Source organism: Pecten maximus, chromosome 1 (assembly GCF_902652985.1).
Source record: "Pecten maximus chromosome 1, xPecMax1.1, whole genome shotgun sequence".
Classification (NCBI taxonomy): domain Eukaryota; kingdom Metazoa; phylum Mollusca; class Bivalvia; order Pectinida; family Pectinidae; genus Pecten; species Pecten maximus.
The window spans coordinates 31,274,919-31,295,695 of record NC_047015.1 but is presented as its reverse complement, the minus strand read 5'-3'; the positions used below and the strand labels follow the sequence as shown (position 1 = coordinate 31,295,695).

The following is a 20,777-nucleotide window of genomic DNA, read 5'->3' as shown; positions in this document are numbered from 1 at the left end:
ATGTCAACAGTAAGGTCAAATCAACCAAAACGTCTACACTAAGGTCAAATCAACCAAAACGTCAACAATAATGTTTAATCAACCAAAACGTCAACACTAAGGACAAATCCACCAAAACGTTAACACTGAGGTCAAATCAACCAAAACGTCAAGACTTAGGTCAAATCAAACAAAACGTCAACACTAAGGTCAAATCAACCAAAACGTGAACACTAAGGTCAAATCAACCAAAACGTCAACAATAATGTTTAATCAACCAAAACGTCAACACTAAGGACAAATCCACCAAAACGTTAACACTGAGACCAAATCAACCAAAACGTCAAGACTTAGGTCAAATCAAACAAAACGTCAACACTAAGGTCAAATCAACCAAAACGTCAACACTAAGGTCAAATCAACCAAAACGTCAACACAAAGGTCAAATCAACCAAAACGTCAACAATAATGTTTAATCAACCAAAACGTCAACACTAAGGTCAAATCAACCAAAACGTTAACACTGAGGTCAAATCAACCAAAACGTCTACACTAAGGTCAAATCAACCAAAACGTCAACAATAAGGTCAAATCAACCAACCAAAACGTCGACACTAAGGTCAAATCAACCAAAACGTCAACACTAAGGTAAAATCAACCAAAACGTCAACACAAAGGTCAAATCAACCAAAACGTCAACACTTAGGTCAAATCAACCAAAACGTCAACACAAAGGTCAAATCAACCAAAACGTCAACAATAATGTTTAATCAACCAAAACGTCAACACTAAGGTCAAATCAACCAAAACGTTAACACTGAGGTCAAATCAACCAAAACGTCTACACTAAGGTGAAATCAACCAAAACGTCAACAATAAGGTCAAATCAACCAACCAAAACGTCGACACTAAGGTCAAATCAACCAAAACGTCTACACTAAGGTCAAATCAACCAAAACGTCAACAATAAGGTCAAATCAACCAACCAAAACGTCGACACTAAGGTCAAATCAACCAAAACGTCAACACTAAGGTAAAATCAACCAAAACGTCAACACAAAGGTCAAATCAACCAAAACGTCAACACTTAGGTCAAATCAACCAAAACGTCAACACAAAGGTCAAATCAACCAAAACGTCAACAATAATGTTTAATCAACCAAAACGTCAACACTAAGGTCAAATCAACCAAAACGTTAACACTGAGGTCAAATCAACCAAAACGTCTACACTAAGGTGAAATCAACCAAAACGTCAACAATAAGGTCAAATCAACCAACCAAAACGTCGACACTAAGGTCAAATCAACCAAAACGTCAACACTAAGGTAAAATCAACCAAAACGTCAACACAAAGGTCAAATCAACCAAAACTTCAACACTTAGGTCAAATCAACCAAAACGTCAACAATAAGGTCAAATCAACCAACCAAAACGTCAACACTAAGGTCAAATCAACCAAAACGTCAACACTAAGGTCAAATCAATAAAAATGTCAACACTGGTCATATGTTTACAAAACGTCAACAAACAACAAAATAGTGCACAAGAGTGTCAATTAAAGACGGGAAACAACGGCGACACAAGGTGCAAAATACCACAGCGTTTAAACACGAGGGTGCAATATACCACAGGGTCGAAACACGAGGGTGCAATATATCACAGGGTCGAAAAACAAGGGTACAATATATCACAGGGTCGAAAAACGAGAGTGCAATATACCACATCGTCGAAATACAAGGGTGCAATATTCCACAGGGTCGAAACACAAGGGGATAGCGTCGAAATACAAAGGTGCAACATACCACAGCTTCGAAACACAAGGGATAATATTCAATTTACCACAAAATCATCATTCCACAAAATAAACACAATGGATTAAATAACAAAATCAAATGTACCATATTGTCAACACACGACAAAATCAACATGTCAACAACCAAGAAAAAAATCGTTAAAATAAACCACAACATGAAAAGAGAAAAAAAAGAAAGAATAAATAGTCCAAATTGACTTCTAAAATGATTACTTGCCTAGTATAAAAAGCAGACAATGACCGAATAAGCTGCTAAAAAGATTACTAACCAGAAATAAACCATGTCGATAGCAGCTTTAATCGCGAACATGATGTAATGATTTGACAATTATCAGAAGAAACCCTGATCTTAAGTCTGAACGAAACGTGATCACGAGATCGAATCATATCGGAGCAAAGACTAATTATCAATCAAAACCACCCGAGATATACTCTGTGTTGGTACTGAGGCCTACAGCCAGGAACGCTATGTGATGGATATGGTGTGTAACTTCAGAATAACGACAAATGACGTCTGTTGATGGAGACATGTTTCAGTGGCACTAAGCTATGACACCTTCAATCTCATTAAAGAGCAGCCATCAACCTGGTCAAGTGTTCGTTTATCCTTGTTACAATATCAGTATTGCCATTTAAAGTGTTATTAAGTACATGTTCAAAAAGCTTTACATTCGTAAAGATTTGCATGTGATTGCATATATCATATCAAATCGCTTAATCATAACTCACCTGTAATCAGTTTTCAATGGACAACAAGTCAACTTTCTCATCTAATCGCACTATATTCATTGCACGATTACTACCTTATCCAGCATACCCATATCATATTGTCAACCTGGCGAATGTCTACGTTATCCAGAACACCAACGTCATATTGTCAACCTGGCGAATGTCTACGTTATCCAGAAAACCCGTGTCATATTGTCAACCTGGCGAATGTCTACGTTATCCAGAAAACCCATATCATATTGTCAACCTGGCGAATGTCTACGTTATCCAGAAAACCCGTGTCATATTGTCAACCTGGCGAATGTCTACGTTATCCAGAAAACCCGTGTCATATTGTCAACCTGGCGAATGTCTACGTTATCCAGAAAACCCATATCATATTGTCAACCTGGCGAATGTCTACGTTATCCAGAACACCAACGTCATATTGTCAACCTGGCGAATGTATACGTTATCCAGCATACCCATATCATATTGTCAACCTGGCAAATGTCTACGTTATCCAGAACACCAACGTCATATTGTCAACCTGGCGAATGTATACGTTATCCAGCATACCCATATCATATTGTCAACCTGGCGAATGTCTACGTTATCCAGAACACCAACGTCATATTGTCAACCTGGCGAATGTATACGTTATCCAGAAAACCCGTGTCATATTGTCAACCTGGCGAATGTCTACGTTATCCAGAAAACCCATATCATATTGTCAACCTGGCGAATGTCTACGTTATCCAGAACACCAACGTCATATTGTCAACCTGGCGAATGTATACGTTATCCAGAAAACCCATATCATATTGTCAACCTGGCGAATGTCTACGTTATCCAGAAAACCCGTGTCATATTGTCAACCTGGCGAATGTCTACGTTATCCAGAAAACCCGTGTCATATTGTCAACCTGGCGAATGTCTACGTTATCCAGAAAACCCGTGTCATATTGTCAACCTGGCGAATGTCTACGTTATCCAGAAAACCCGTGTCATAATGTCAACCTGGCGAATGTCTACGTTATCCAGAAAACCCGTGTCATATTGTCAATCTGGCGAATGTCTACGTTATCCAGAAAACCCGTGTCATATTGTCAACCTGGCGAATGTCTACGTTATCCAGAAAACCCGTGTCATATTGTCAACCTGGCGAATGTCTACGTTATCCAGAAAACCCATATCATATTGTCAATCTGGCGAATGTCTACGTTATCCAGAAAACCCGTGTCATATTGTCAACCTGGCGAATGTCTACGTTATCCAGAAAACCCGTATCATATTGTCAACCTGGCGAATGTCTACGTTATCCAGAAAACCCGTGTCATAATGTCAACCTGGCGAATGTCTACGTTATCCAGAAAACCCGTGTCATAATGTCAACCTGACGAATGTCTACGTAATCCAGCATACCCATAACATATTGTCAATCAGGCGAATGTCTACGTTATCCAGAACACCAACGTCATATTCTCAACCTGGCGAATGTCTACGTTATGCAGAAACCCCTGTCATATTGTCAATCAGGTGAATGTCTACGTTATCCAGAACACCAATGTCATATTGTCAATCAGGCGAATGTGTACGTTATCCAGCATACCCATAACATATTGTCAATCAGGCGAATGTCTATGTTATCCAGAATACCCGTGTCATATTGTCAATCAGGCGAATGTCTACGTTATCCAGAAAACCCCTGTCATATTGTCAATCAGGCGAATGTCGACGTTATCCAGAAAACTCGTGTCATATTGTCAATCTGGCGAATGTAGTATGAGTTATTGTTATGTAAAGTTCAACAATGTGACTATTTTAGCAAATTTCGTTTGAAATGAAAGCCTGTGAAATCTTCGGAAAACTCCTCATTTGCGCATTGGATCTAATGTAAATCTTCACAATAACATCGTCTGTTTTAGATTATAATACTTAACAGAATGTTTTACAAAATTACATGAAACTTAATTTAACCTCGAATGCTCTGCGAAAAATGTGAATTTAGTCTGTTATATATAGTTAGGTTGTTATCATCGGCATAACAAAAAAATGTAAACTCGACCTATCCCGATAGCTGCACGTGTGCACCTGGTAAGCATGAGACAAGGTGTCAACAAAAGTCACAAGACCCTGGTTGTACCAGGCGATAAACGACAAAACTATCTTTGACAATTTTGTTGTTGACAAGCTCACTCTCTCTGTCATATGCCTTTCCGATTTTCCGCCTAAATATATTTGACACGTATAACCGAAAAAACACTACAAAGGATGTGTGTCGAAACTGACAACCTTATGTTGCATTTCCGTGTGTTCACGTGTACACGTGAGTATAGATATAAGCAGAGTTTACGGAACACCTCCGAAACCCTATCATATGTTATTTGCCAGATTTTAGCAGATAATTAATAGTTTCTGAACAATTATAAGTCAACTGAAAATATCTATCGATTATTATCATGACAAGCAGTGGTCATATTTTAAATAAAGCACATTTGTAAATCCCACACGTGGTCTCCTTTGAATATACGCATGCTTATCTATCAAGTTTAGGTGAGCGCTCTGGCTTCTGGAATATCATCGATGCATAATGAATCAGCTTTGCTTTTCGTTCGGCTGAAAACTATCATCATCAATATTCCATCAATTACAATAATGTCTGTGAAAATGAATCATTGTAAGAAATTTTGTTTTATTCATATGTTCATCCTGAGAGTCTTGTCCCCGAAAACTTGGTATCATTTTAAACATGAATTCATCTTTGACCCGAAGACGTTTGGTATGCGTAACATTTTCAAAAGAAGGAATTCTAACCTTTTGTCGATTCTGTTGAATTACTTTGAAGGCTTATCAGGATCTTGTTTGCATTTGAAGTGATTATTTCTACCTTAGTTAGTTTCTAAGATTGGCAGCTACCGTTGTCGTCACGAAGGCGACAAGTTGACGGGAGTGATGTATGACAATGGTGATGATGGCTGGTTGTTCTTGTTTTCACCGTGCTGGTGTTAATGAGAGACGCCAGTAATGGCGCACGTGTGACACACGCTCTCCCAAGGGCCCGGCAGACAGGTGTTTAAATGCGTTAGCATAATTATCGGTCTCGCAATCAAATCAGGGCCGTATGAAATCCTGATTTGATGCTGGTATTTTAACTTGGATAATTCTTTCGTTCTTAATAACCCCATCAGAGAATATGATATATTTTGCAAAAATATTTCATTTTTTAAGTCGAGATCAAGATTGTAACCTTTTCATATTTGTCGGAATTATGAATCCCTCGCATCCACTGTGGTAATTGAATCTCTAAAATATATCAAAATCCAATGTTCATCGATACGACTTAGTAATTAGTATAGACTGAGGGTATCATATTTTGGAAATTACTGCATAATTCAATTTAATGTTTATGCATATGTTATAATCCTCTCTTTTTTAAAAACATTTACTGAAAATAAAATTGCATTAAATCTAGCTCACTTTCATGTTTGCATTATCCTGAGACACTTAAACTTGCGTTACTTTTTGTTATCTAATTTTCATTTCGGAAATAAAAAATGAAATAAAAAATGTCTTGTCCTAATATGTTAATTAATGAGGAAAGCGGATATTAAACTTTGTGTACGACCTAGAAACCGAGGAGCTAATATATTGTAAGATTACTAGTTGATAGTCTCCTGAGGCGTAAGGGAAATGTCACAAGGGCACAAAATGAGCGAAAGGCGGACTTTTATAGACTGTTGGACCATTCATTGTCTAATGATGATGACTTTGCGACGATTGAAGTCGCCGCGGCTCTCGAAAACACAGCAAGCAAGAGATGCTCCATACATAGCGTGTAGTCTCCAATCTATCATGGCCTTGAGGACATTCAGCACTTACGTCACTTCCTAGGGCGGATCGATACTGTAAAGGTGGAACAGGACTGTGATATTGGAAGCAAGATAAGCTTACGAACCACTGTCACATATTTTGCTTTGTTTTTGGCATTTCCTTACGTTATTCACTGAGTTATTTATTTATTTATTTACAATGACTGTTTACTGCATACTGACAATTTGTTTTTAAAGTTAACAATTAACATATCTTTGTAATTTACCTTATAAAGATGATACAACTTTGGAATGTATTTATCAGTATGATGAAGACATTCCGATATAATGATTTGTCCAGCTTGGGTAAACAGTTGAAAGGCTCATGGGGCTTATATTGGAAGATATGTTCCCGGAGGTCTACTCAAATAGAACTCAGGAGATTTTGTCTGATTGTCCTTGTTCGTAAATATATGACAACTAGTTGGTCTTGTATTCATCATGATGCATTTCTGAAGGAAGTTCTTGTCTGTGTTGGTAAGTACATCAATTCTGTAATCCTACAGTAAAGAAAGCTACAATATTCTTTTGAGAAAATATGTTATAGCGATGGCCCAAAAGACATTCCTAGAACTATAAATCAGTTAACCTTACATACGTAATACATAAACGTGCGGGTTGGGTATTTACCAGGACAGAAATGTTTAGAGCATAACACGATGGTTTAGGTTTGCTACGAAAGGAGCATACCTCTTGTTTTTAATTGTCAGAAGTATATTGTAATTAGGGATTATCTTGAGAAAATACCTTTTGTTAAGCAACAAATACACATATTGAGATTCAGTCCACGGTTTTGCAGATTTTTTTATATCGTCTTTTTATCTCTGGTTTTTAGCCCAGGACTGGATCTTTATTTCATGTTTTGTGGTGGTTTTCAACCTTACTAAGGCTAGCATGGCGGTGGTTTATATGTCAACCCCACTACGGCTAGCATAGGTTCTTGTATGCTTTTATCTACATTTTGATATTGATTTTAGTTGCCATTATTGTATGGGTGCAACTACTTTGCAATCATAAAAAAATATTTCATGTTAGAAGCCACTAGGTGGCTTTCTCAGTAATAAATTTAAATGTCACCCTGGTATGTGGCCATTTCAATTTCATATACTTGTCAGGGTTATTCTTGATAAATGTGGAGGGACATAAATACACATATTGAGATAATGTATCATGAAGCAATTCAAACACTCCGTTATTTACCGTTTCCCTACTTTACTACCAGTTGACAATACCTGTTTTTGTGAAACGCTTAGATCACTTTTGAAGATAATTATCAAATAATAAATATATTAGCGGCCATCATGATACATACTGTATTTATGGAATCAAATATGAGGCAGAGTCGTCGACTAGAACGTTCTCAGAATTGCACTCCAGTGAGTGGTTCATGTTATAGGAAATGCATCTGTGATGGAATAACGAAATATGTTAATCAGTTACCATTTCTTCACTAAAGACAATATCCACCATAATACTATCACAACAGTTAATGTACTTCCATTTCCATCCAATGTATAGATATTTTGTTAGTGAATTGTGAACTATCAATATTTCACTGAAATCTGATATTTTTGGTGATCCTTCGATATCTAAAAGGCAAATTGAACATTTGAATTTGATATGTGAATGCAACTGAACATCATAATGTCACAACTCCGGTTTGCTTGAAAATAAGTTTCTAATAAAATTTATGTAATTGTTATGATATCATTATAGTATTATGATATTGTTATATAATTATGATCTTATGATATTTAAATTTCATGATATTATTATGATATTGTTATATTGTTATGCTATTTTGATGATATTGTTATATTTGTATGATATTGTTACGATATCATTAAGATTTTGTTATTTTATTGTTATAATATTGAAATTGTATTATAACAATTTTGTTATTAAACATGTTTCATATCCAATTTTAGAAGACAAGCAGTATTTAGTTTTCTTGTATTTCATTTGAATTTACTTTTGAGCTCTTCACTTAAGTTTCTTTATCAACAACCTCTTATAGATAGATACTTTCAAAAGCAGCTTACTAATCATGCCTATCGTATACATAAATTTATAACTTCCTTTCCTTAGCTTCACACAATCATCTTTAGTTAGTTGTATTGCTTCGGGAATTGTTGTATTTTGAAATACCAACTCTTTCAGGGATCATGACGACGAATTCTCTGTGATCGAAGCAGCTAAGAAACTAAATGAAGTTAAAGGTTTATCGGGACTGGGTCGATACTTTAAACAAGTGGCCCAGTCGGCCAGGACAACCAAGTGTAGTGGCAGCGTAGACGACTTTCTGGGTTGTGTTACAATAGCCCTTGATGTAAGTCTGTCTTTAAGAGTTTAAAATCGTATTTTTGAATATTGATCATTCACATGCTAATCATCTTAATCATCCAGATCATTACAAAATGGACTATACTGATACTTATAATGCCACTCTCTGTGTATAGATACTTGACTTCGGCTAGCTTATTAAAACATATGTATTACTCATTTTCCTTCTTGCTTATAGTATTGCACACTTCTGCGCTACCTTTGTGTGCTATACATACCCTCTCATAGACGGAAATAATAAGGAGATTACTTTTTCCGAGCCTTTTCATATACTTCACTTGTTAATATGCTGTCTGCATTTGTCTTGACTCCAGCGACTGATAGACTTTTGGCATAATTACAATATTGATGGCTAATATAAACAACAATATTTACATAGCGACTACTGACAATGGGAACAAAACCATATGTTTCAGAAGGGTAAGCGTCTTCATCGACTACACCCGTCACCACATCCATGTCAAATCCTGGTTAGGTTACATTCTCTAAATATTTCTTTAACAACTTTGTCTGTGTGAAATATGGAGTTATCTTATTAAAAACATATTTCATAAAATTGCAGGACATCCCGTCCACGGGAAAGGAGAGATGGATCTCTCTGGAAGGCCGAACAGCTCGGTCCAACATACAGGGGGAGATCAAGCTGAAGCTAAGTCTTGCTACGCGAGAGGACCGCGGAATACCGGAGGACGATAACTGGACTGACGTTCGTCAGCATGAAGACCTCATGTCCGTGTTTGTTCAGCACGAAGTCAGAAAAATGGACGTACGTTATTTTAGAAATGAAACTTGCATATTTGTGTGAAACATGAATAATTAATTAACGCGCATGTTTTCTTTCAAAGTGTCATAATCTTATGGTATCATAAAATAATACGATATACGTTTGACTGCTTTGTTCATTTGTTCAGGATTCTCCATCTAAATGGAGGGGAGACTTGCCGAAAGCAGCTATGACGATCCTTCATCAGCATGCAATTCAGGGAGATGTCACAGATGCCCAGCAGGCAATGTGGTAGTTATGTAGTTATTTAGACGCCATTCTGGTGAAATACAATTACAAGTCGAAAGAATTTCTACAAAAATTGATATCTCATCAGTGTCAACAATGAAGCTTTATTCGCTTATTCGTCCTTAACATCCTGTCCTGTACAACCTTTTTATCATTTTGCGGTAAAATAAAAGGTCTGTTTACACGTTGGGATTTTCAGGTTACCAAGATTTCATCCTGCTTACCACGACCAGTTCTTATGAGTTTGTTTAGGAAAAGACTCCTTGTGACCACGGTCTATATTCCCAATATTAAATTCGTTAGTCGTGAGAGATTATGTAACTTTCTTCTTGTGTTTGTAGGATTTTTGAAATCTAAGGTAATCTATTTTTAATTTGTAGTAAATGGATAGCGTACAGTCGGAAACACATGGAACATCATTTCGACTACCGGATACTTCTCAAGCTTCTTGGCGAACTTGATCGCTTATGGACACCAGATTCGTTCTCCCGGGAAGAGGTATGTCAATGATATCCTCCATTAGCAAATACATGTATTTTTGTTTGAATTGTATGAAAAGAGATGCTATATGATTAATCAATTATGTCATGTTTATATTAACTTTCTGAATTTGTTAAAATCTTAAATGAATTATGATACATCTTATTGGCGATTAAGCGGAACAGAGATATAATATGCCTGTTGTTATTTCAACTATCAGTCATGGATTTTTATAAAAGTGTTATCGTTTCAGTATAATCATACGTATTACATGGTCTCCTGAAATTATCCGATATCCAAAAGTTCATCCAATCGATTTGACTACATAGGCTAGTGCACCTATACTTTGTAAATTTGTTTATACCCAATTTCCTAACTGTCTTGGATTTCGACACTTATGGTCCTTGACATCAAAACTAAGGCCAACAAAGAAGTAACCGCTTCAAACGGCTATATGACAATTAGATAAGATATCCACCATTCAATATATCCGTAGCAGTTACTAAAATCATTTATTTGAAGATGAAATGCATTTGTGATTCTTTTATAAAAATCACTGTCATGATGATGGTGATATCGATGTATGTTTCATCATTCTGGAAACGTCAATGCAAAAACGACGAGACGGGCAGACAAATTTCCACTAATCTAGTTGTCCTCCTACCAGCCAGTGTATTGGTGAACATATTTCCCCTGCGTTATCTGAAAGTGTCCGTTAATCGGTTTGCCAGTCACAGACATATTGTCTTTTGCATGTCAGGATAGACAAGTCTCGATAATCCAGTCACTCATAATCCGATTGACCTTGTTCCAAGAAACGGTTTTAGGAACATATTTCCCCTGTCCTCTCTCAAAGTGTCATTTCATACATCGCAGGTAGCCTGATTACTGATCCTGTACAATCATTTTGGATATTTTTTCTTCAAATTAAATGCATGACTTTCGATATATCTTGATTTATGCGGTTTCAAAGCAAAACGCAATTCATGGAAAGAGAATCGTTTGTTGGCTGTTGTCAATGTTGAATGTTTTGTTCATCACGTCATCGTTAATACGAGGGATTCTTGATTATATGATGATAGAATAAGGAAACTCCAAATTGTTTGTTTGATCATGCCTGATTTGTGTTACAAATAATCTTTACGATGTAACTACAAAAAAATACCCCGCTGTTAATAATTACAAACCTTTCAGGAAGAATGTCTGGCTGAATCCTTCAAACAATTCAATCAATATTGCCTTAGTCTGCTTAGTAAACAACGAGAAGTGTTCCCAACATCCTGTAAACAAAGCATCTCTCGACTTGAAGCCATGATGCAGTGAGTTGATACGATTTATGCTATTTATTTGACGTATTATAGAATTAAATGTACAGTAAAATGTATTTAGTCAGCAAATAAATTTGAGACAGCAGACATGACATGAATTTCAAATCGACTTTCCGAAATGGTATACACCTTTTTTCTATCGATTAAAAGAGAGATTTGTGAAAATTTGAAAGCTTAAAATTAATGAAAAGTGTCTGTTTTGTATCCATGGATGTATATTAAAATTATATATTTATAATTAGTTTAATTTTCGAAAATTATGCGTCAGATCGCGAATGAATGTGAATATCTAACAATGAAATCTTGCACATCTAAAAACATGGACATTGTTATAATGAGATTTTGAAAACAAAAGTGTCCAGTTTATTTCCTAATGCAGTTGTAAAATGACACAAAGCATGGCGTGTAACTAACTAAAAGTATGCTAATCTCGTTATTACTGTCAATTGTGTACTTAAGTTTTATCATTCGACAGATGCCTGGCAAACGTGTACAGTATAGATGTATTCAGACGAGTTTGTCCGTTTGAAAAGGAACTACTGCCGGAGGTCAAGGTAGCAATAAAGGTATTTGATTACTGATTGCATTTTAGAAATTAAATCGATGAATTTGCGATCAAAGATATATCATTCCTGAAAATCATTGATTATTTAGAATAGATTATTTTACTGTTTATCACTGTTTGGTGTTGTATTAATGGTGATAATTTCATTGTTAGTATTTCAATTCTGTTTCAGAAAGGGACCCAAGAATGGTACGATAGAATAAGTCACCTTAGGCAAGCAAGCTCAAAGGTATGTTCTTGTAATTTGATGATGTATATAATCCATTATTTTCCTGAACAAAATACTTTCGAAATATTTGTGTATACAAATACTAGGTCAGGGAACCAAACCTAAGAATTGATATGAGAATCAGCGCCCATGAGCCATTCATTCGACACGGGTAATTCATATTTAAATCACTGTATAAAGAACCAAGTTATTTGTCAGGGTTAAAAGTTCATTTTGCTTCTGAAATTAATTACTTGTGAACAAGATATCTTAAGAATCAAGTTTGATTCCTTTAAACTTTTTCGTTTGTATTTACACACATTTATCATGAAATAAAGTTCTTCAGTAACTGAGTTTAATTTTGATGGTGAGCGTTCAAGGATGAAGGGTCAAATGTAAAACTACACTTTGAAAAAAGTCAGTATATATATATAATGAACTGATAAAGGTTATGGGGGTATATCTGTAAACCCCCTCTCATTTTGCTCGTATTCACCCTTGTTTAATCATTATGACCATAGTATGATGTTAACGATACGTTAAGATTTGAGAAACTAGAAATAATTTGAGGAACACGAGTGCTGAATAGACATGCGCTGAGGAGAATATACATACATGAACATCCGTTTTGATTTCAGTCAGGTGACCACGAAGAGGACATCATACAAAGGCTGATCGAATTAACCAACCACCTGAACGCTGATTTGGTATCCGCTTCGCTAACCTACAACCTGCTATATGAACAGTAAATATAATATTTATTTCCAACGTTTCACCTTTACGCCGATAATACGTATTCACGTAGTCCATAATGTCTGGAGACGACCATGAAAGGTTAATATGACGCCTGTCATCATCATGTTCCTTTATATAGTGCCATCCCAGAATGACTTCATGTGTTTTTACTAAATTGAGATAGATATGGAGTAAAGGATTTGAATTGATATAAATGAGTCATGTCACATACTTGCAAATGGAGATTAATTTGATGGAAAGAAACAGACGTTTGAAAGACTATCCATTCCTGAAATAAGGCTAGAAAGATTTGAAATAAATGGCACTGATTCAAAATGCAATATGTTCAACTTTTCTCCGGATTAATTGTGAAATACCTGTGAGTTAACGATATATCTTTATTTATATATTTGGTTCCTTAGTCCAAGAATTAATTGTATTTACGCATCTGTGGAAAAGAAATATTTTGACTCACTGTTAAATGTCTTAATGTTTCAACTGACCAATTTTAACATGTTATGAAACATGTTCTTCATGTTAAGTTAGTGTGAATGTGAGACTGGAGATTGGTATATCACAAACAATTCCTACACTGGTTTTGATATATTAAAGTCCATTCACAATTTTAACATGACTTGCCAAGGAATAAACCGAACAGCGCTCAGATCATGCAGGGAAACTAATCAACCTAAGAGAACATTGCATACGAGTCGGGAGATACATATACATTGGTCCTGTAGTGTATTTTATTATTGGTTATCAATTAGGTAACCCGGTAGGTCTGTCAAACCTGATGAAATACGAAATTAAAATTTCGATACACGTTCATTAACATACCTTTAACAAAACGACACGCGTTTGCATAAACAAATCTTAGTTTTATGATCTAATTAATGCCGACCGGGAATGTTGCAGTACATGATTTATATTGATTACATTCCATATGGTGTCATCATGGTAATCGATTGAAAAAGATAAATTGAAAACCTTCGTCCTTTGAAACAAAGAGAGAAATATCGCGTGTGTTGTTGTTTTCAATAAGAGAACGTTTGTATTGACTTTCTGCTGCTGCAGTTCAGAGCTAGGTCTAGTTTGACATCTCTCTGTTATGACAGAGAGCAGTACGTACCAAAGTGTGAATCCGTTTATGCCCATTACATTTGAAATAAAGTTTATCAGGAATATCATATATCACCAGCGCCCTCATCTGTTAACGTCGACAAAAACGTGTGGAATGAAATCAGTGTCGATATGTCCGCTTATTCTAATTACTTATATCACCGTAATTCACCAAATTTCACTGCCAATAAAAGCTTATCTTTGTCAATGATACGAATAACAATTTAAACAATGATTTGCATGTTAATCTATCATGTTTTCACGAGAAACCCATCAACACCGTTGTTGATATGGAAAAATACTTATAAACGCTAGGTTTATTAAATTGCTGATGATTGTAATATAGAGATATACATTAATTAGTATTTCCCACTCTATGTACGTTAAAACCGTACTTCTTATCCGTGTTGTGTTTCTGTCTTGTTCTCATTATGGAATCAATCAACTTCACAAATCATCATCAACTTGTCGAATCTATGTGATGACGTTAAGCAAATTTCGTATTAAGATAATATATTGACTTACCAGACTAGTGCAGACGACCGCCACACAGGTCTGAGGATTGATATACTAGTATAAAAGTCGGAAAGTTCCGGATGTACAAGACTACGTTTTTATCTTTGCCTTCAAGAAAACATTTTCGGTACGAAAATTTACAGATATTTATCGAAATAAATATCAAAATTTCAAAATTCGTTAGTTCCCCCCCCCCCCCCCCTTTTTTAAAAAAAGATTTTAGATTTTGGATGTCAAAAAGGGGGAATGGGGGGGGGGGGGGGGGTGGGGGGGGGGGGGGGTGTGCAGTTGCCTAATGCATATCATCGAAATAAACATGAGGTGAAATGTGTTCGATGTTTGTTGGTATTTATGGTAATTTCGTTGTTTCGCGGTTCTCATTGTGACAGCATGGACTTACCTGTGTTTGACCAGATTGACATCGATATTTTTCAATTGTAAAGGAATAATTGATCGCTTTCTTTCAGAATTTTCAAAGTAAACTACTGTGATACGACATATCGCCAGCTGGAGAAATGGGTAAGTTCTACTTTCACTTTGCATGTATATGTCAGTATGATGAAGTAATGTGTAGAAGACATTTATTTACCTTTGAAGTATAAAAATCCTTCTAAAATTGTCATCCAATTACATATATTTCTTTTCAAATGATGCCTTTCGTATATTACGGCAAGAAAAAAGAAATATGAATATATAGCAAAATATAATATCTTGTTCATATTAATCTGCGAGAAAACAATACTACTAAATTGGTATTTCAATAACGTGTATTTGTGTTTATGTTGAACGTCCTATGGTATTGCTCACATGTGTCCTTGCCATTATGTTTGTTGTTTGTGCATGGTCATATAAGTTTTCAGTCAGTAAGGTAGTCATCATCTACTACAAAGAGTACCCGGCTCAAAATGACCCAGACTGTGGGATAAATAAAATATTCAATACTTTCATTTGGCCTCTGGATGTTGGTAGTTTTTGGCATAAGGAAACTTTTGTTTGTATTGGTTCTGTTATTTTAGAAGCTAATACTGATTCTTTGATTTATTTAACAATTGCCTCAAAACACAGTACAATTTAAAATAAGTAATTGTTTCGATAAATTTTGTTTTCTCTTTCTTGATTTCTGGATTTTGGCCCTAGCAATAACTGACAATTACTGATTTGCCTGTATATGTGAAGTTTGAATTGACTTGTGTTGTAAGTGTACAGAAATAATGAGTTTGAGTTGAAAAGTTTCCTGTGTTTTAAGTTATTAAATTGTGTTGAGCCTTGACTAGTCACTATTTAACCAATACTTAGATCTAATTGAATGTCGTGGTCTTGTTTATTGCTGTCTGTATATTGTTTTCTGTTGTTTTGAACCTCTTTACTCTAAACAGAATGGTTTTTGTAGCAAAAAGTAAATAAACAAAATGCAATCATTCTTTTGAAAAGACAAATTCTGTTTTTTGTTTTGATTTTATAATTAGCTTTTTGGATTTGTACAGAAGAAATTCCGGACTTATGAGGATGAATTCATTTTCTTTGTTATTTTTAATTTCCGTCCGTGATATTAAGTAAGGTATTATTGTCTTGTTTCACAGCTTTCAGCAGATGTATTCAAAGGCCTACAGGAAGAGGTCTGTGCATGCACTTTATGTGAATGTTTTACACTTTTTTATTCATTACATTCCTAAAATGTACACTTTCACCGTAGAAAAGTAGTTTTTGTTGGTTTCGCTGGTATTGATGAAAGCGAATTTTCGAAACAAATTAGTCATATGCAATCAGATATACTTGTATATGTTGTCTCAAAAGTATATTAAAGAAATTTCGAAACAAGTTATGCCATCGTCATTGCATCATACTCAGTCGTATATATTCTCTTTTAAGCATATGGTATATACATAGTCTGCGGTTATGGGGTGATGCTGCTAGAAATTCAACCGTATGCTTATCTATGCTTATCGCAAATGTGATATCTTGTAACAACGTGATATCCATTGAATAGTGCTAGACAAATAGTGTTATATACATTGATTCTTCGTAATCAAAATGGTGAAAAATTTTAAATCACTAATTAATATTGAAGACTTATGTTTTCTTAAGATACTTAACTTGTTTTTCAAAATGGCTGATATTTATTGTAAGAAACGTGTCCTAATATTAGTACAGTATCAGAATGAAAACTAAAGGAATACTTTTTAACTTGTCCTAATCTGTCGTCTGTTATTTGAACAGAAGACTAGACATATTGATTCCCTTAATCAATGCAATTTACATGAAACAGTATTTGTTACGTGAGGTAATTTCGTATCAGGAGCATATATACTCACACCAATTAAATATTTGACATTTTTTTTAATTAGTAATGTAATAATATGTATTACATCGTTTCCGTAACAAACAGTAGTAACTGTTCACAAAGACATGCACTGTAGTTGTTAGATAGCGTAACATCAATCTGGGCAGTATATCTCTCAAACACTTCTGTTTTGTCTGACACATTTTTGGAGATTTTTTTGTCGCGCTATGTTACATTTTATAAATATTTCATTATTACAAAATATTTATTGTACTAGAAATAGAGGTTTTGATTACTCGCATATATTTTGATTCTATTTGTGTCTTCTACTTGAATCAATATTGTTTACTAAGATCAAAAATCTTTTATGCAGTAATTTTGCACATATTCTTCATGATAGTCCACAATTTATTGTCTTTCTATGCTTGCTAAGTATCCCTTCAGCTTTACCAGTGCCAAAACTTTAATCATACATTCTATAATTTGTGGTTGATGACAGTAATCCACAAAAGAAATGGTGTCAATTATTTCAGTATCTGCCTTCTGAAACTGCTTCACCTCTGTAACATTATTTTGTCTGCAGTAAACTAACACTAACCACCCAATATATATTTGTTACATTGTACCGAAGGTTCACATCTAAGTTACCGTATAAAATAAAATGTGCTTTCCATATCAGAGGACAGAATATCTTACTAAAACACTGGGGGAAACACTGCAGTTCACATCGCATGGTTTTGAATTTAAGTATTTATTCATTCAAATCTAACAATAACGTATCGTGTGTGGAATCTATTGAATTTAAGAGAATATTATGTTCCAGCTCCTCTTACATTGTATGTTCAGAGGTAAACTACTACTAAAAGAAAACAACATTGAAAGAAAATTGAGACATGGGTTTTGCAATAAGATTGATAAGCGGTTATTGTTAGGTTATTGACATTGAAATTACGATTATAAACGAATTTATATGCACACGTATGTGAACTTCCTAATGAAATGACACATACTTCTTCAATTTTAGCGGGAAGTAGGAAAATACACTTGGTTTAAAAAAAATTAAGGTTGTAATCTAATCTAAGGAGTTAATGTAGCCTTGACATTTTGTTGTGTACCTTCTTTTTTAGCTCGGAGAGGAATTCAATAAGGACTTGAGACAAACGCTGAGTAAAGTAGAATCCCGATCAGAGGAGGCTTCCACGAGAGGTTCAAGCCTTATTATGGGAACCTGTTTATTCGAACTGTACTTGGCTTTGCAAGAATTCTGCAATTTTCGTGAAAATTTACCAAATGGGTAGGTCGTTTAGTGTGAGATTCGTTTTCTCTCAGTTTCAATTACTTTAAGAGCCCATTTCTTAAACAAATATGAAATTTCTCCTCAGTCCCGTCACATAATGTCACAGCGTTCAAGAGTTGTTGAGGTTAGTTATCATGGGGTTCTAAAACTGTTAACATGCTTTAAAACAGTAATAATCCAATTTAGTGAACGTCGACTTACCAAAACTACCTGTCTTTGACATTTAAAAAATGCCCAGTTGACCAAAAAAAATTCTAAACATTGCTGAAATAAGATTACTCTGAGCTAGCAGACACATTCTTTAATTAATTGTCAACCTAATCCAATAGCGAACAGAACAACAACAACTCTGAGTTTACAGGTAACAAGGGACATAAACAACAAGAAAAATACCACATGGCTCTAACGTTACTGACATTCCCATATCTTTTATATTTGACTTGACAATACTTTTTAAATTTCTCTAATAATTGTATCGTGCATCTGATGATGAATGAAATGCACTGTGTCATTTAGCTAAATGCATCAAATTTGATAAGATTAAACATTCCGTATTATATTAAATTTATAAATCCAATTTAAGTGTACCATAGTGCCTTCACCAGAACTAAACCGCACATTTCGTTTTAAGAATAGCATACCTCCCACAAGAAATTGGCCATTTTTCTTTTAATAACATAGCCAAGAGTAGGTGTGCGATTATTCGGGTTATCTAGCAATCGTCAAATCAGTATCGTTGTCTTTTGATTATATATATATATAGTATCTTATATGAGTTTTCATTTTATATGAGATTTTATGAAAAAGGTTTTTTTATTATTATTATTTTTGCGAGTCTTGACGGATTTAATAGAAAAAATTAATATAAAATGAAAACAAATTTCAGAACTTTTATTACATAACTCATGTGGCGCAGTCAATGAAAATATTACATTAGTGTGATATCTAAACATATTACACGGGCGAAATGTTGCCCTCACCAACATAAAAATCTGTCAAAAATATGTTTTGGAGTTATGTGATTAAACGTATCTTAAATTTGTAAGGTGTTTCCTTCAAAAAGCAATTGAACAGATAATATAACACCGTGGTAATATTTCGTCTTTATTGCATTGAAATTGAAAAGTTTATTTGAATAATTGTCATTGGTACTCTGCCTAATCCATACGCATGAATGACAGTTGTTTACCTGTGGATGTAGGTAATTAAAATATCTTCTTTTCACTAAAACAAATCTCGTTTGTCCAGAGATCGAAGAAATGTCCAGATTGTACGATATTACCAGTGGTTCAGATTTGTTGTGGCCAATTGGATTGAAGTTGCCAGACAAAAATCTCTTCAGAGAATCGTGAAAGCTGTGGAACTCGACAAGGTCAGTGTGCATATGATTTATTCAAAACCATCAAGTAGTACCGAAGCAATTGATCAGGTGTCACAGACAATGGACCACTTGACTAAAATGTCACTGGCTTATATCCTTTTTCGTTGAAATATGACGCAGACTTTGGTGAGCATCGTTGGATCAGCAATGGCGTCGCCATGTTCCTAAAAATTATATGGTTTTGTATTTGTACCAAATCGAAGAGTAATATCATGGCTGGTTATATGATCTTGACATGATAGGTGTCTGTTACCACTGCGTCAATGACACGGTTATGTGTCTGTTAACACTTCAACAATAACACGGTTATGTGTCTGTTAACACTGCGTGAATGACACGGTTATGTGTTTGTTACAACTGCGTGAATGACACGGTTATGTGTTTGTTAACACTTCAACAATGACACGGTTATGTGTTTGTTACCACTGTGTCAATGACACGGTTATATGTCTGTTTACACTGCGTGAATGACACGGTTATGTGTTTGTAACATTGCGTGAATGACACGGTTATGTGTTTGTTACCACTGCGTCAATGACACGGTTATGTGTTTGTTAACACTACGTCAATGACACGGTTATGTGTCTGTTACCACTGTGTCAATGACACGGTTATGTGTCTGTTTACACTGCGTGAATGACACGGTTATGTGTTTGTTACCACTGCGTCAATGACACGGTTATGTGTTTGTTACCACTGCGTCAATGACACGGTTATGTGTTTGTTAACACTGCGTCAATGACACGGTTATGTGTCTGTTAACACTGTGTCAATAACACGGTTATGTGTCTGTTAACACTGTGTCAATGACACGGTTATGTGTTTGTTAACACTGCGTCAATGACACAGTTATGTGTCTGTTTACACTGCGTGAATGACACGGTTATGTGTTTGTTAACACTACGTCAATGACACGGTTATGTGTCTGTTACCACTGTGTCAATGACACGGTTATGTGTCTGTTTACACTGCTTGAATGACACGGTTATGTGTTTGTAACATTGCGTCAATGACACGGTTATGTGTTTGTTACCACTGCGTCAATGACACGGTTATGTGTTTGTTACCACTGTGTCAATGACACGGTTATTTGTCTGTTAACACTGCGTCAATGACACGGTTATGTGTCTGTTAACAC

General features: G+C 35.2%; 1 protein-coding gene across 3 annotated transcripts in view; it reads left to right on the top strand.

Annotated features, from left to right (window-relative positions):
* LOC117330322 (BAI1-associated protein 3-like) overlaps nucleotides 1-20,777 on the top strand; it is a 190,663-nt gene that overhangs the window by 157,752 nt on the left and 12,134 nt on the right. For 2 of the 3 annotated variants that reach the window (XM_033888529.1, XM_033888546.1), the window contains 12 exons: nucleotides 8,535-8,703; nucleotides 9,280-9,483; nucleotides 9,629-9,732; nucleotides 10,110-10,227; nucleotides 11,404-11,528; nucleotides 12,013-12,103; nucleotides 12,275-12,331; nucleotides 12,949-13,055; nucleotides 15,148-15,199; nucleotides 16,261-16,296; nucleotides 18,089-18,255; nucleotides 19,507-19,630. In XM_033888529.1, coding sequence (XP_033744420.1) covers nucleotides 8,535-8,703; nucleotides 9,280-9,483; nucleotides 9,629-9,732; nucleotides 10,110-10,227; nucleotides 11,404-11,528; nucleotides 12,013-12,103; nucleotides 12,275-12,331; nucleotides 12,949-13,055; nucleotides 15,148-15,199; nucleotides 16,261-16,296; nucleotides 18,089-18,255; nucleotides 19,507-19,630 — 1,354 coding nt within the window. The remainder of the gene's footprint in view (nucleotides 1-8,534; nucleotides 8,704-9,279; nucleotides 9,484-9,628; nucleotides 9,733-10,109; nucleotides 10,228-11,403; nucleotides 11,529-12,012; nucleotides 12,104-12,274; nucleotides 12,332-12,948; nucleotides 13,056-15,147; nucleotides 15,200-16,260; nucleotides 16,297-18,088; nucleotides 18,256-19,506; nucleotides 19,631-20,777) is intronic. The other variant, XM_033888537.1, reaches the window with a different exon arrangement.